Source organism: Micromys minutus, assembly GCF_963924665.1.
Source record: "Micromys minutus genome assembly, chromosome: 26".
Lineage (NCBI taxonomy): Eukaryota > Metazoa > Chordata > Mammalia > Rodentia > Muridae > Micromys > Micromys minutus.
In genome coordinates this window covers 5,675,236-5,688,737 of record NC_137961.1, presented here as the reverse complement: position 1 = coordinate 5,688,737, position 13,502 = coordinate 5,675,236, and the positions used below count along the sequence as shown (strand labels likewise).

The window sequence follows — 13,502 nt, the reverse complement described above, 5'->3', positions numbered from 1 at the left end:
AGTTGGGAAGCTACTTATTGAGTTCCAGAGACTTTTCCCCAGTGCTGGAATCATGGGCATGAGCCGGTGCCTGGCTTTTGACATGACCCTCATTCCCTCATCTATGGCAAACTCTGTACTGACTGCATTAACACCCCACCCCACCCCCGCCTTTACACTTGTTGACTTTTTCTTTGTTTGGTTTCCTGATCTAAAAAATAGGCACTTATTATAAACAACAGAAACATAATAAAGAAGAGAAAAGGGATCTTTTATTATTCATAGCCTGTCTTCCCCTGCAGGGTGTGTGTATGTAATATATATATATAATTATATATACATCTATATATTATATAATACGTTATATAATATGTATGTACATCTGTACACACATACACTCATATAAATACATGTGTGTACATACATACATGTGTACTATGCACACACACACATAAAATGTATATGCAAGAAGCATTCTAGTATGTCTTTAAATGCAATTTCTGATAGATGACAACTTATTATAAATGGATATCTATAAAATACTGAACAAGTCCTTTGTTTTATTTCACCTACACGGTAAAGGTAAGGGGTAGCGGCTGTACAGCTGAGTCGCCTGCAGAACTTTGAACACATAACGCTATAGTTCTCTGTATGTTGTGTGTTCTCTGCCTTGGTGGGCTGTGTATTGATCGATCCTGCACACATGCTTTGAGAGAAAAGGTTTCCATTGTTTGACTCGCTCCTCCCCACGCTAGACGATGATCGTACCAGCGTTATGATGGACCAGCTCTGAGTTTTGAAGATGTCTTAGCAGACTTTAGCTCTTTATTAATTCCTATGCCCAAGACACCAGCCTGAGGGCTGGGCTACGGGACGCTGTCTCACAAGGCTCTTTGGTCAGGTGGTACTGCCGGTCACTCTGGTACTATGTAATTTTGACAATACCATCCACATGCTTTGGCCCATTTCCTCCAGTGTAGGGTAGACTTAGGGATGTTGTTATTTGATAAAGCGACTCCCCAGTCCCCGTTCCTGTGTTCTGAGGCAAAGACAGGCGAGCAAACCTTGTAGCTGCAGAACAAGAGCTAAGGAGTCTAGGGTCCTGCCAAGGATTTGCACCAAGCTAAGTTTAGCATATTTATAGCTAACCAGTTTTGTGGCTAGTGGCCACATTTTCTACTAAAAGTCTGCCCAGTGTTTATTTATGAATAGAGGAGTATTTTTTCACACAGCACTTCTTACTCTTAACTTTGCTATTCAAACATTTAAACCTATGCTGACCAATGTCTATATTTCTGAAACCTTGGTGACAGATTAACTTAAATAAGTGCTTTAAGTTGGATTAATGCCACTCACCCAGTGACTTGGACATCAGTATCAGTTTGTCCCTGTACTTTGGTTTAAGACAAACAGGATTTCCATTTAAATCCATTTTCCACAGCTGCTTCAGTTTTTTCAGTAAAATCTCCAAGTCCTGTAGTCGGGAAAGACAAAGGAAGGCATGGGAACTTTATGACTATTCGAGTTCCTCATGACAACCGCTTTCCAAGCTGGTAGTGAAGGTGCTGATGATGTCTACAGCATCCTAGCCCCCAGTAGAACCCACACACCCCGCAGCTTTGTCTGTACTGGTCATGGGGGAGCTGAAGGAGGCTGAAGGGGGTCACAGTGCTGCTCTGGACCATGTCCCCCTTAAACCGACTCAATCTGTAGTTAGGAAAACACGTTCTGCTTACAGAAGATGCCCTATTCTCAGTGGGAGCCGAAACAGTCTCCACATTAAGGCAACTGGAGAGTAGGGAGTGAACACTTCATCAGCCATTGCTGATGTGAAGAAGCAGGGACTCCCCCATCTGCCCAGGAGAGACTCAGAGCATCAGAGGAACCAGGAAAGGACACTCCCCCATGTGCCCAGGAGAGAGGCTCAGAGCATCAGAGGAACCAGGAAAGGACACTCCCCGGTTGAACTGCCTGCGCCTGCGCCTGCGCTCCAGGTTCCCAGCTTGGCATCACCCATGCTGAAAGGTTTTGGTGATGCAGCTGTCGGAAACATTTCTGCTTCTGTCAGTAACCCCTCACCCATCTTCCTGTAAGTAACCCCAGTAAAACCCATTGGTTCACCAAATTAAACAATAACACAGTCTGCAGTGCTACAGGCAATATACATTGTTGCCTATTTTATAGTGAAGAATGTGGGAAAATCCTGTCACACTGCAAAACAAAATAAAAAATTCCTTGCCTGCTCATCCCCGGAGACCACACTGAACACTGTTATCCCCAGCTCATCTTTTTGTGGCCTAGAGACTTCTTTTGAAATTATAATATTACTGGGGTTACAATTTTCTTTTACTTCTTTTGTTGTAGCTGCTGTTTTTCTGTTTATTTTCTTTATAGTTATTTGGTTTTTGGTTTTGGTTTTGACAGGGTCTGGTTATGTAGCCCTGACTGGTCTGGCACACACTGTATAGGCCAGGCTGTCCTTGAACTCACAGATACCCACCTGTCTCTGTCTACAGAGTCCTGGGATTGAAAGCGTTGCTTTATTGAAACATTCATCTTTGCTTTACATTTCTTGAGAGCTGTTTGCAGGCTTTTACAGCTTACCAGAAAGGACATGTTGATATTTAAAGAGCCATCCGTGGTGCATAGGTCCCGTGGTGCAGAGGAAGGCCGAGGACAGGCATTTCGGAAGCATCGCCCGCGTCTCCCTGCCTTACCTGTCTCCCTACTGGTTTTCTCTTCTCAGCCAGTGTCACCCCCACCCTTACCTCACCTCAATTCCTTGTCTTCCTGACATTCCCTTTCTTATTTTCTCCTCCTCCTCTTAAAAACAATGTTCCTTTAACTACTATTTGAAAGGATATATACTTGGAGTGTTTCTTATATATGTCCAGACTTGGTTTTTAAACATGAAATAAAGGGCTGGGCGGCAGCAGATGCCTTTAATGTACTCATACGTACAATACGTAATCAGTGGACATCCCAGCACTCAAGCAGAAGCAGGCAAATCTCTGTGAGTTCGAGGCCAGCCTGATGTAGAGTGAGTTCCAGGACAGCCAGGGCTCCACAGAGAAGCCCTGTCTTGGAAAACAAAAACAAAAACGAACCAAAAAGGCAATGTGCTGCACGGCACGCACCTTTAATCCCAGAGCACTTGGAAGGCAGAGCCAGGCACATCTCTGAGTTCAAGGCCAGCCTGGTCTACAAGCAAGTTCCAAGACAGCCAGAACTACACAAAGAAACCCTGTCTCAAGAAACTGGAAAAAATGCAGATATCTTTTAAAAATAGTGATTTTTCTGTAGGTATATATGTTCTCTAGAGTTTAATCTGTGCTTGACTCCGGGGGGATCTAATGAGTAACCCGTGCAAATAAAAACTGTCTTCTCAGAAGCAGCCCTCTGGCTCCTGGGCTTATGATTACTGTGTGTGTGTTTATCATTATTATCACCATCATCATCATCATCATCATCATCATCATCATCATCATGTTTTTCAACACAGGGTTTCTCTACGTAGTTCTGGCTGTTCTGGAACTCTCGCTTTGTAGATGAGTCTGTACTTGAACTCAGAGATCCACTTACCTCTGCTCCCCCGAGTGCTTGAATTAAAGGTGTGTGCCTCCAGCACCTGATTTCCTGTCCTTATTTGTAAGTGATTGCATAGAACTAATCATCATGGCATAGGCAGTTCAGGAACAAAACAGCCAAGCCCACAGGTCTTTGCCTGCCCTGCCGTTCTTCAGTTAAAACCCTTTCTCTTCATTTTGATAACAGAGCACAGTTTAAAGGTGAAGCTTCTGACCCATTGACCAACAAGTAGTTACCCTCAGCCCTCAGCCCTCAGTCTAGGGCCTTAGAGTTTGCTCTTTATGAAACCTTAGTTCCGAGTTCTGTATCGGTCGTCCTCAGAGGGACTGTGCTGTGTGTTTCGCGGTTGTGTTGTCCGTAACAACAAGAGAACTTTACAAGGATACAGATAAAAAGTGCTTGGAGCTCTGTTAATTATTCCTCACTTGATAAATGACCCTGGACACACGCCCTCCAGTGTGAGTTTACTTATGGCTAGACTGATCCCATTCTGAAATACGATCACCCTTTGGATACGCTCTGGTTCCTCATTGCCTTCCTGTCCTTAATAAAGTCCTTTCACTCTCCTGCCCTTCAATAAATTACTCAAGGAACCAGACACTTTTCTGGACAGCCTCTGTTTGATAAATGATCATGTCATGCTATCGCTTAGAGGCGCACTGCAAAATTCTGAGCGGCCAATTGCCTTTCCCCTGCAGGCCGGTGCCTGCTCCTTCCTGGGTATCTGCGGCAGGCAGCCTGTGCTTTAATGATGACTGTGATGAACCTGTGTTTGATCAGCACGCCCCCGTCTTTATCGGAAATGTCTGGCCCAACTGTCCTTACTAAATCTAAAGACATCCATTTGTCATCTTCCTGACTGCCTGTCATCATCTGCCTGGGGGAAATCTATAATTTTTGGCTTGTTCCTGACTAAAGTGTGGAGTGAATACATTTATCTTTGGGCCACGCTGCTTGCCAGGATCAATATTGAGCAGAGGTTGAATAAATTAGAAACTGAGAAAACATGACAGGCTGTCGTGGTTTGTTCATTTGTGTATTATAAATCAAATGTTTAGTTTATGTAAGAGGCAGGCATGTCATGTTTTTTACTTTTCCCATTCATTCTGAAGATTCTATACCTCATGATAAATGGTCACCAGAAAACCAATGAAGTAAATCACTAATGAGTCTGACTGGGAGATGAACTCAGGCCATTTTATTGATTTTGGAAAACTTTGTAGACATAAAAACTATAGGCAATGATTAAGGATTTTTTGTTGTTGTTCTTTCAAGTTTCTCTCTCTCTCTCTCTCTCTCTCTCTTTTTGCACATGCATTTGACTTTGCATAGCTTTAGCAACTTGAATAATGTTTGTCTAGTGAAGTTTGTGACTCAACCTGTACCCACAAACAACTTCCATACATTTGTGAACTTAAATCAAAAACCATTTGGTGTTTTTATATATTGATGCATGCCTGTTTAAAGAGGTTACAGGAAAGAAATGAAGAACCAAAACTGTTGTGAAGTGTCATTTAAAGTAGAGTTCCATGAGTTAAAGAAGTTACTATCATCATCACCACCACCTCCATCACCACCACCACCATCATCACCACCATCACCACTACCACCATCATCACCATCATCACCACCACCTCCATCACCACCACCATCATCACCACCATCACCACCATCACCATCATCACCACCACCTCCATCACCACCACCATCATCACCACCACCACCACCACCACCACCACCATCATCACCATCATCATCACCACCACCACCATCATCATTTAGCTTAAAACTTCTTTCTCCTCCTCCGTACCTGACCTTGGGACCCACCTTACTGGAGAAGTAGGTCAGTAGGTCATCTTTGGCTAATATCTCTCAGTATTCTGCCTGTGGTATCACATCTCCTTCCCGACTAGTCAGCTTTTTGGATCGTGGCCATCTCCAATGGGGTTCTCTCTTCCATCCTCACTCCCAATCTTCCTTCCCTGGCTGCTATCCTCTCCTTATTCACCATCAACCTGCTGAATTGTCCACTGCATAATATGTGTACACACACACACACACACACACACACAAAATGATTTTAAATTTTAAAAACGTATCACAAAGAACCCTGTTTAAGGGTAGGTTCTGAGCATCGGGTCTGGGGCAGAGGTTATGCCGCTGCTGCTGCTCTAAGCTCTCCGACTCCATGTGAGGCTAAAAGGCTGTAGAACAGTTCTTCCGGTTCTTTGACCGTTGGACACTTCCACAGGCTGAAAAGGCCCTGAACCAAACGCTAGCTGTCATGGAGTTTGTAGGCCTCAGTTCTTTGGGGCATTACAGCCTTCGGAGCATTCCCTCAGCTCTTCGTGACCCTGCATTCCAACGATCTGTTGCTCTATAAGTAACGAAGCTGTGACCCCAGACCTCTGAAATATACAACTGCGCCATTGTACAACAGTTGTCATAGGAGACCAGCACGCGCATGGGGAACCGTGACCTGGTCACTGAGCCGAGCGAACCTGGGAAGACTGCTGTGGCGACAGTGCTGTGACCCCTCCTCACAGAGCACCGGTGCCTTCCACAGAGACAGCGAACGGTGCTAACCCATCAGGACCCGTCAGAAACGCCTTCCTTTTCTATTCTGCTCCTTTGAAAACAATGTCTTTTTCCGTGCCCTGGCTCACAGAACAGGGCCCGTTCACAGTTAGAAATAAGCCTTCCTCCCGGAGCCCACCACAGCGCCCACTGCGTTTAAACCGGCGCAGAAAACAGTGCCTCCTTCCACCTCTGCATCCACACTGCCGTCTTCACCGCCCACCAGCGAGCTGAAGAAAACATTCTACGTCTGTCTGACCTCTGCGCTGTAGGCGCCTCACGCATCCAACTGTTATTCGGTGTCTTAGGTTCAAGGCTTCCCTGTGGACTGTCTGCCCCCACCCGCTCAGCTTCACACCTGTCCTGGTGCAAGTGCACGTTTGCTTTAGACAACCGTGTCCTTGCCTGTCCGCCTTCTGTAGGACCTTACTTCAGCTGTGCCTTCTCCTCACCCACTGCGAGCTTTCGGCACCACCCACTTCCCTTGTGGACCCTCGTGCGCCCTCCGTCCACTTGACTTTCCCCTAGTGTTTTCCTTCCCTTTTCCACTGCGAGTTCTCCGGGCTGGGGACTGTCCGTTTCATTCTGACTGTCGTCTCTGCCTTTGCCTGGCTAGCGCTGCCACAGAGTAGGTGTGAGGAGAAGAGTGTCACCGGATGGACAGGAAGTGAAGAACAACAGGCCAGAGGATCTGATGTCAGGAGGCAGGATAGGAATTAAAAGTAAGAGGTACAGTGGGGCTGGTTTCGAAGAAGTTTCTACTCAAGAAGCTACAGACATGGGAAGAGAGGAAAGCGGGTTTCTTTTCTGCGGTTCCTCTTCTGCCTCTCAACTGCACTTTTAATTTATTCTTGCCTAGAAGTCCCTGGTCTGGATTAGCTTTGCAGAGATAAGAGCTGCAGAGAGCAACACTGGCTCCCTGGCAGCCTAGGGGCTGGGGAGTAAAGGGATGGAGCCCCTGCTTGGCCACGCCCCAAACTTCAAAGGCTGGGCCTTGGCTCTAACAGGCTCACTTCCGTAGTGTCTTGTTTTCTTCCCTCCACCCCCAACCCCACCCCAAACTCAAAGATTTCAGTAGCCCACCATCTTGGGAGGGCTTCTGTCTTTGGTCGTTCGTCTGTTTTGCTACATTGTGTTCTTTTATCCTCTTTAATCCTCTTCGTTCTCACAGTTCAAGTTGCAATCTCGGTTGGAAGACTTAGTAACGATCATTCTAAGAGATCATGTTTTAAATTAAAAAAAAAAAGGTTTCCATGTCAAAAGTATACTGTAAATACTATTGTTTCTACTTTGTGATACTACATAAAAGTCCATAGACGGGCTGGAGAGATGATGCCACAGTTAAGGACACTGGCTGCTCTTTCAGAGGACCCAAGCTCAGTTCCCAGCACCCACACTGCAACTCTGTAACTGCACTTCTAGGGGACCTGACAGCCTCAAACAGACACATACAGGCAAAACACCAAGGTACATAAGTAAATAAATACATTTTTAAAAAATCCATAGAGAAGACTAACAGGATTTTTCACTGTAGTGGGTAATGTATTATAATTATGTTTATTTATTAAGATGAGTGACTACAGAGTCCATTTGTAACTATATATTTGAGTTTAAATTCTGAATTTTTTGAGATAATATCAGTTGACAGCAGAAGCTATCATTTTAATGTTATGATTGCCTGTGTAATAACCATATTCGGTTGTTCTTGGGTGTTCTCTGTGGACTCATTTGCGGTACCTACTGGTGTTCATTGGGGCAGCTGCTCTCTAAGCGCTGAGCACCTCAGGTCATTACCAAGGCCCTGGTTACCCTCTCTAACAACGGCTGACTTTTCCCCATGGCACGAAGCTGTCTGTTGCTGACAACCTTTTCGACGGAAGTCGCTGACCTCATCCACGGTATCAGAGATTTCTTCCCTAAGGCATAGGCTTTACTCCCAGCAGGGAAAGCAAAAGGGATAGAAAACCCGAAGCCATAACAAGGAGGTCTTGGATTCAGAACACATACAAAGAAAGAGGTTAATATTCAGATGCTGGGCTCTATCCTTTGACTAAGCCGTCAGAGGACTATTTAAGCCACACAAGCATGTTCAGTTGTATCCTGGGCACTATATTCAGATTCCAATTAACGGAGTCCACTCTTTTTGGACATTTTTTCTAATACGTTCAAATTTTTAAGCAACTTGCATTTTTCTGGCAGATTTCAATATTTGTACTTTGCTCTATACTTTTGACATTTTAACTATACGATGGTGTTACGGAGTCAGGTTCCTTGTCCTGTCTTTTTGGATATGGAATTATTTCTCTGGATTTGGGAAAATGTCTTCTATAATATGCCTTAGTCTTTTAACTAGGATAGAGTGCTTACCACTTCATTCCTCTGTCTGAGCACGCTATGGTTCTATCTAAAGTTCACTACATTCACCCACCCCCTCATCTCCAAGCAACAGTCTTCTCCTCTTTCTTCCCTTTTAAAAATCATTTTTGTTGGATATTCTCTGTATTTACATCTCAAATGTTATCACCTTTCCCCCCTCCCCCATCTTCTTTTTCAAGCTCATTATCTAACTTCTTGTCTGTATAGCTTCCCGACTCAAATCTTTTCCTTTATTACTGAAACTCATTCTTTATACAACAGGAAGAGAAATGCTTTTGAAACATGCAGCCTTCCCAATGACCGTCTCTGCACTTAAAATTAAGTCATGGTCATGTCCTGGGAGGACCTTGTCATCTGGTTCTGGTGCCTTTCTTTCTAATTCTGTGTTGTTACTTCTGCGTTACTGGACTTTGTGGGCACCGGCGATGTATCAAGAATAAAGGCCAGTCCAGGGATTCTACCATAGTGAACTGACCTCTCTTTGATTCTTTGAACATTCCAAATTTTCCTAGAAAGGCAGGTATGTTATCTCTTATGCCAGTCATGTCCGTCCCCCACCCCTCCCTCCCTCCCTCCCCCCTCCTCTCTCTGAGACAGTCTATGTCCACCAGGCTGGCCTTGAACTTTAGCAATATCTATCGCCTTTGTCGTCCAAGTGCTGGTATTACAGGTATGTGTCTCAGTGCTCAGCTTGTACATTCTTGAGGCCTGGGACTGACTCCTTCCTTCCTATAGATGTGCCAACACACAGCTGAATAAATGACCAATGTGACGGCATGGTTCAGTGCAGTATACCAGGGCATTCACTTAACTAGTGCAGATGGGAATGGAGCATTTTCTCTGTTTCTCCACCTGGTATCAGGGGACAGTGAGGAGTGGTTCTCCCATTTGGTTGGTGATAATAGAAACCTTGGGTATGGAGGAGAAATGGGGTAAGAAGTGGTAATAGTTACACTTAAGACGTACAGATCTAGATACATCTAGATAGTTCTAGAATAAATGCAGAATAGTTGTTTTGGTGACACATGTTATCAATATGTCGAAGTATATCGTGAAGCCACAGTTCCGTATAAATACTTTATGCTGACTTCATGTTACCTTCACGTGCATCAGCTGGTTGTCAACTGCAATCAGGTGATTAAGATTCTCCAGCATCTCTAAATCTCTTAAGTCGTCAATGTTATTGTTGCTGATATTCAAAATAGAGAGGGATTTCTGGAAGAAGAAGAACAAGATTAACATTAGTCAGGCTTCTGAATACTGTATGTAGGAGTCAGGGCTTGGGGCTCTAAAGCTTCAGAGTGTCAACGCAGGCTTCTCTCGGGTAGGAAACAACAGCCACTACATTTGGTTCCATTGTCTTTTGTCATATGGCACGTTTAGAACTTAAGTGTGCGAGAGAGTGGACTTTTGCCTCTGTTCCGTCCACAAACCCTATGTTCCGCCTCTAGAATACAATATGAATTGACAAGGTAAGGAAGCTACAAATTAAAAAGGAAAAAAAAAAAAAAAACAGAACCAGTAGAAATAACTGCTCATTGTGGACAAAAATGCTTACTGCAGTTTAAGCACAGGACTTCTGTGCCATCAGGTGGCGAAGAGGTCACATGACCCAACACGAAAAGAATCTCTGGTTGTCCTTTTCATTTTTCCCTCTTTAGTTTTTCTCTTGATAATTCATTTGTTCAGAAGGCACTTGAAATAATAATTTCACTATTAGCTATTAAAATGAGGACATAAATATACTATATGGTAATACTGAGGAATCCTAACATCTGAGGCGTGGGAATCTACCCGTCAAGACAGCCATGCAGAGCCAACCTTGAGAAAAATGTCCTGACACTGGAAGTTATTAGTCTCTATTATTTGCACGAAGTAATGCTCCCGTTATGACAATTCTGTGCACAATATAACGGATTCAGTTGTATTCACCCATCCAGTGCCCCTCTCAGACCCTGCCCTGCCACTCACGCAACTTGTGAGATAGTTGAAAAATGATACTTTAGTATTTGGATTTCAGAATCTGCTTGAATTTGTGCAAAAGCTAAACTAGCAAAAATGCTTTCAGTGACGTTCTGTGATAAAACAAAGACGAAGAATAACGATGCCTCTCGGTGGCACATGCTAAGTGCTACTGAAATGTACCAAGATTAGTTAGCATGTTTTTACACGCCTAACTATAAGCCTTCCTTCTGATGGTCATTTTCCTGTAAATTAGCAGAAAAGATTGGGGGTGGGGGAGATGGTGCAATTTGACTCCTAGCCGGCAGGGGCTGGACTTTTCTTGGACTTGTTGCCTGACTATCTTTGTAGCAGAAGGAGTGAGTGCCCACCAACCACATAGCCAGGATCAGCTATGTTTAGCGCTCTTGGAGTCCTTGAGAGAACCACACAGTGACGCCTGCTCACTGTTGCACTCGCCCTGTTCAAATAGTTTGTACCAGACATTTTGCTGTAACAAACCTCTGTGAACTGTAGACCTGCAACATTTCCACACAGGCAAGAGAGAAGTACTTTCTCCTCCTGGCCCGGAAGAGGACACTGACACTAGTGATAAACAGGCAGAGTGGCAATTGATCCAAACCCAGGACTACAGTTCTAGGCAATGGGAGACCTTCGTTTGCATTCGAGGCGTGCTGTGATTGGTCTATGCATTCTAGGTGTGCTGTGATTGGTCTATGCATTCTAGGTGTGCTGTGATTGGTCTATGCATTCTAGGTGTGCTGTGATTGGTCTAAGCATCCCTTTGTGGTTAAACTGGCTCACTTACTGAGCCAGCTGAGAGATGCCCTCCTATAGGTTCCCTTTTCTGGCCCGTTGGTAGCGAGCCGAAGAAGGAGGCCCAGCAGCATCTGCACTGCTGAGCAGTCGGCAGGTGGAGCTGCAAAGGTGGCAAGGCAGGGGGACAAAGGGCAGGGAGTGTGTGGCAGACACAGAGGGCATGGGGAGCTGCAGCTGAAGGAGACTGTACAGAGCTACCGAGGAGAGGCTGCAGGGCCAGAGCTCTGGAAGAGCTCTCCAGAACTGCCAAGCCTTTAGGGACAAAGATCCAGACCTAAGAGCTCTGACACTGGCCACAGTCAAGGCCTGAGGAACCCTGACACCCAGACCTTCCCAGAAGCTGCCTCATCAGTTGCTTTAAGGGCTGCATACACAACCACTACTTCATAGGTGGGTACTGAGAGTTTAAGGGTCCCCAAATCCAAAGCGCACTACTGTCCAACATGACAAGCCCATAATCTCTATCACTTGGGAGGCTGAGGCAGAAGGATCACAAGTTCAAGGCCTACCTGTGCTAGACTCGGTCAAGGCCAACCCTGGGCAAACTAACGAGAGCTTGTCTCAAGATAAAAGTAAAAAGAGGCTATGGACACTAGAGCGGTGGCAGAGTGAGGTGTTAGCAAAGTCCTTGTCCCATGCCAGAGCTCCGATGAACAAGGCAGAACGCCCGCTCGCCCAAGAGAGACCACGCCCATGAGAGGCCACACCCACCAGAGACCACGCCCACGAGAGGCCACGCCTGCAGTGTCTCCTTGCTTTCTACCCAGAGAAATAAAAGAAGCCCCCAGTGACTGCTAACGTGCCTAGCTGTCCCCATGATAGGGTTGGGCTAGTTGTTGAGGTTGAGATGTGTCTGGTGACATGGGGAGTATGTGCCTTACTAACCCGGTCACTTCTTTTCTAACCCAAAGCACCACTTGTCAGTTGTCTAAGGACCGTGTCATTCCTTCCATTTCTGGGTCCTGTAAATCAAAACCGAGGAAATCCGTACAACGGTGTTACATTTATAAACCTCCCACTCCAGACATGAAGGTGGTGTGACAGAGACACGTAAGGATTTTAGGACTAGCAGTGAATCCCGCGTCTCGGCGTAAGACTGGCTGTGAAGCCACACAGAAGTTCTCTCAAACCTGGTTGAGTGTAGGTGCCCCAACCCCCAACGTCTGGGAGGCTGATGCCTGGGGTCGTACTGCAGAGAAACTGGAATCAGTGAAAGCTTGTCAAACAGTTGTACACTCCCTTTTCCTTAAGGTTTCTCCCTGATTTAAAACCGCGGGTCACGGAAATCAGCAGTGCCCACAATATGTGGGCCTGGGCTAGAACGTCAGTCCACATAGCCCGACACTTCCTCCTTTCTGTCCTAGGTCTTTCTAGGAGGTGGGCAGCACTGCCCTGTGTGAAAACTAACACCCACGGGCTGCCCAGTGCACCCCTCCTGCTCCACCCGGACTAATTCCTTACTGTTCTCCTGTCCCGGCATTTGAATGTGGTCTTACTGCCAGAGAACGGAGAGTCCTTGGGTCAAACAGAAGCTTTTCTCCCAGGGGGAGCCTCTGACTTTCAACATGAAGCTCCCTCAGCTCTTCCAGTCCTTCCAAGCCTTCCACCACCGCGATGTAATTGCCTCCCAGGTACCTGCAACACAGGCAGACATGGTCTCAGACAGACTTCCTGAGAACGATGCGGTCTTTAACAAGGAGGGCAGGGGAGATAGTCCCTGGATAAACCACTTGCGAGGCAGGCAGTAGGCCACGAGTTCGAATCCCCAGAATCCACATCTTGTTAGTGAGCGTAGGTAATCATGGGTCACAAAGACTGTCTCAAACAAGGCGGGAAGAGAGGACGCTGGAGACACTGGAGCTTGTTTTGAAAGACCCCTGGACTGGGGAAGCCCCTTACTCAAGTACCAGGATACGTGAACCCAAGAACTCAGAGAGCCTATCTTGCTGCAATCGGGCAAGAGGTTTATTTCCAGGGCTCTGGGGATGACACGTATCTCACGCAGGAGATAGAGGAGTCGACCCTGAACTCAGTTGGGGAGACATATTTATAGGAAAAATTACATAGGCAGTTGGGCGCAATGGGCGCATAACAATTCATTGGTTTTTTTTTCAAATTGGCACACTCTGTCAATTTTGGACATGATTCAACTCTAGGTCACTCAGTTTTGGGGCACACTGACCTTTATACTTTGTTTCTCT

At 45.7% G+C, this 13,502-nt stretch overlaps 1 protein-coding gene across 1 annotated transcript in view; it reads right to left on the bottom strand.

Annotated features, from left to right (window-relative positions):
* PPP1R42 (protein phosphatase 1 regulatory subunit 42) overlaps positions 1–13,502 on the bottom strand; it is a gene marked incomplete at both ends in the record, with an annotated part of 31,680 nt that overhangs the window by 15,231 nt on the left and 2,947 nt on the right. Inside the window, 3 exons of the mRNA XM_080938777.1 lie at positions 1,336–1,453; positions 9,619–9,735; positions 12,798–12,936. Of these exons, the coding sequence (XP_080794903.1) occupies positions 1,336–1,453; positions 9,619–9,735; positions 12,798–12,936 (374 nt within the window). The remainder of the gene's footprint in view (positions 1–1,335; positions 1,454–9,618; positions 9,736–12,797; positions 12,937–13,502) is intronic.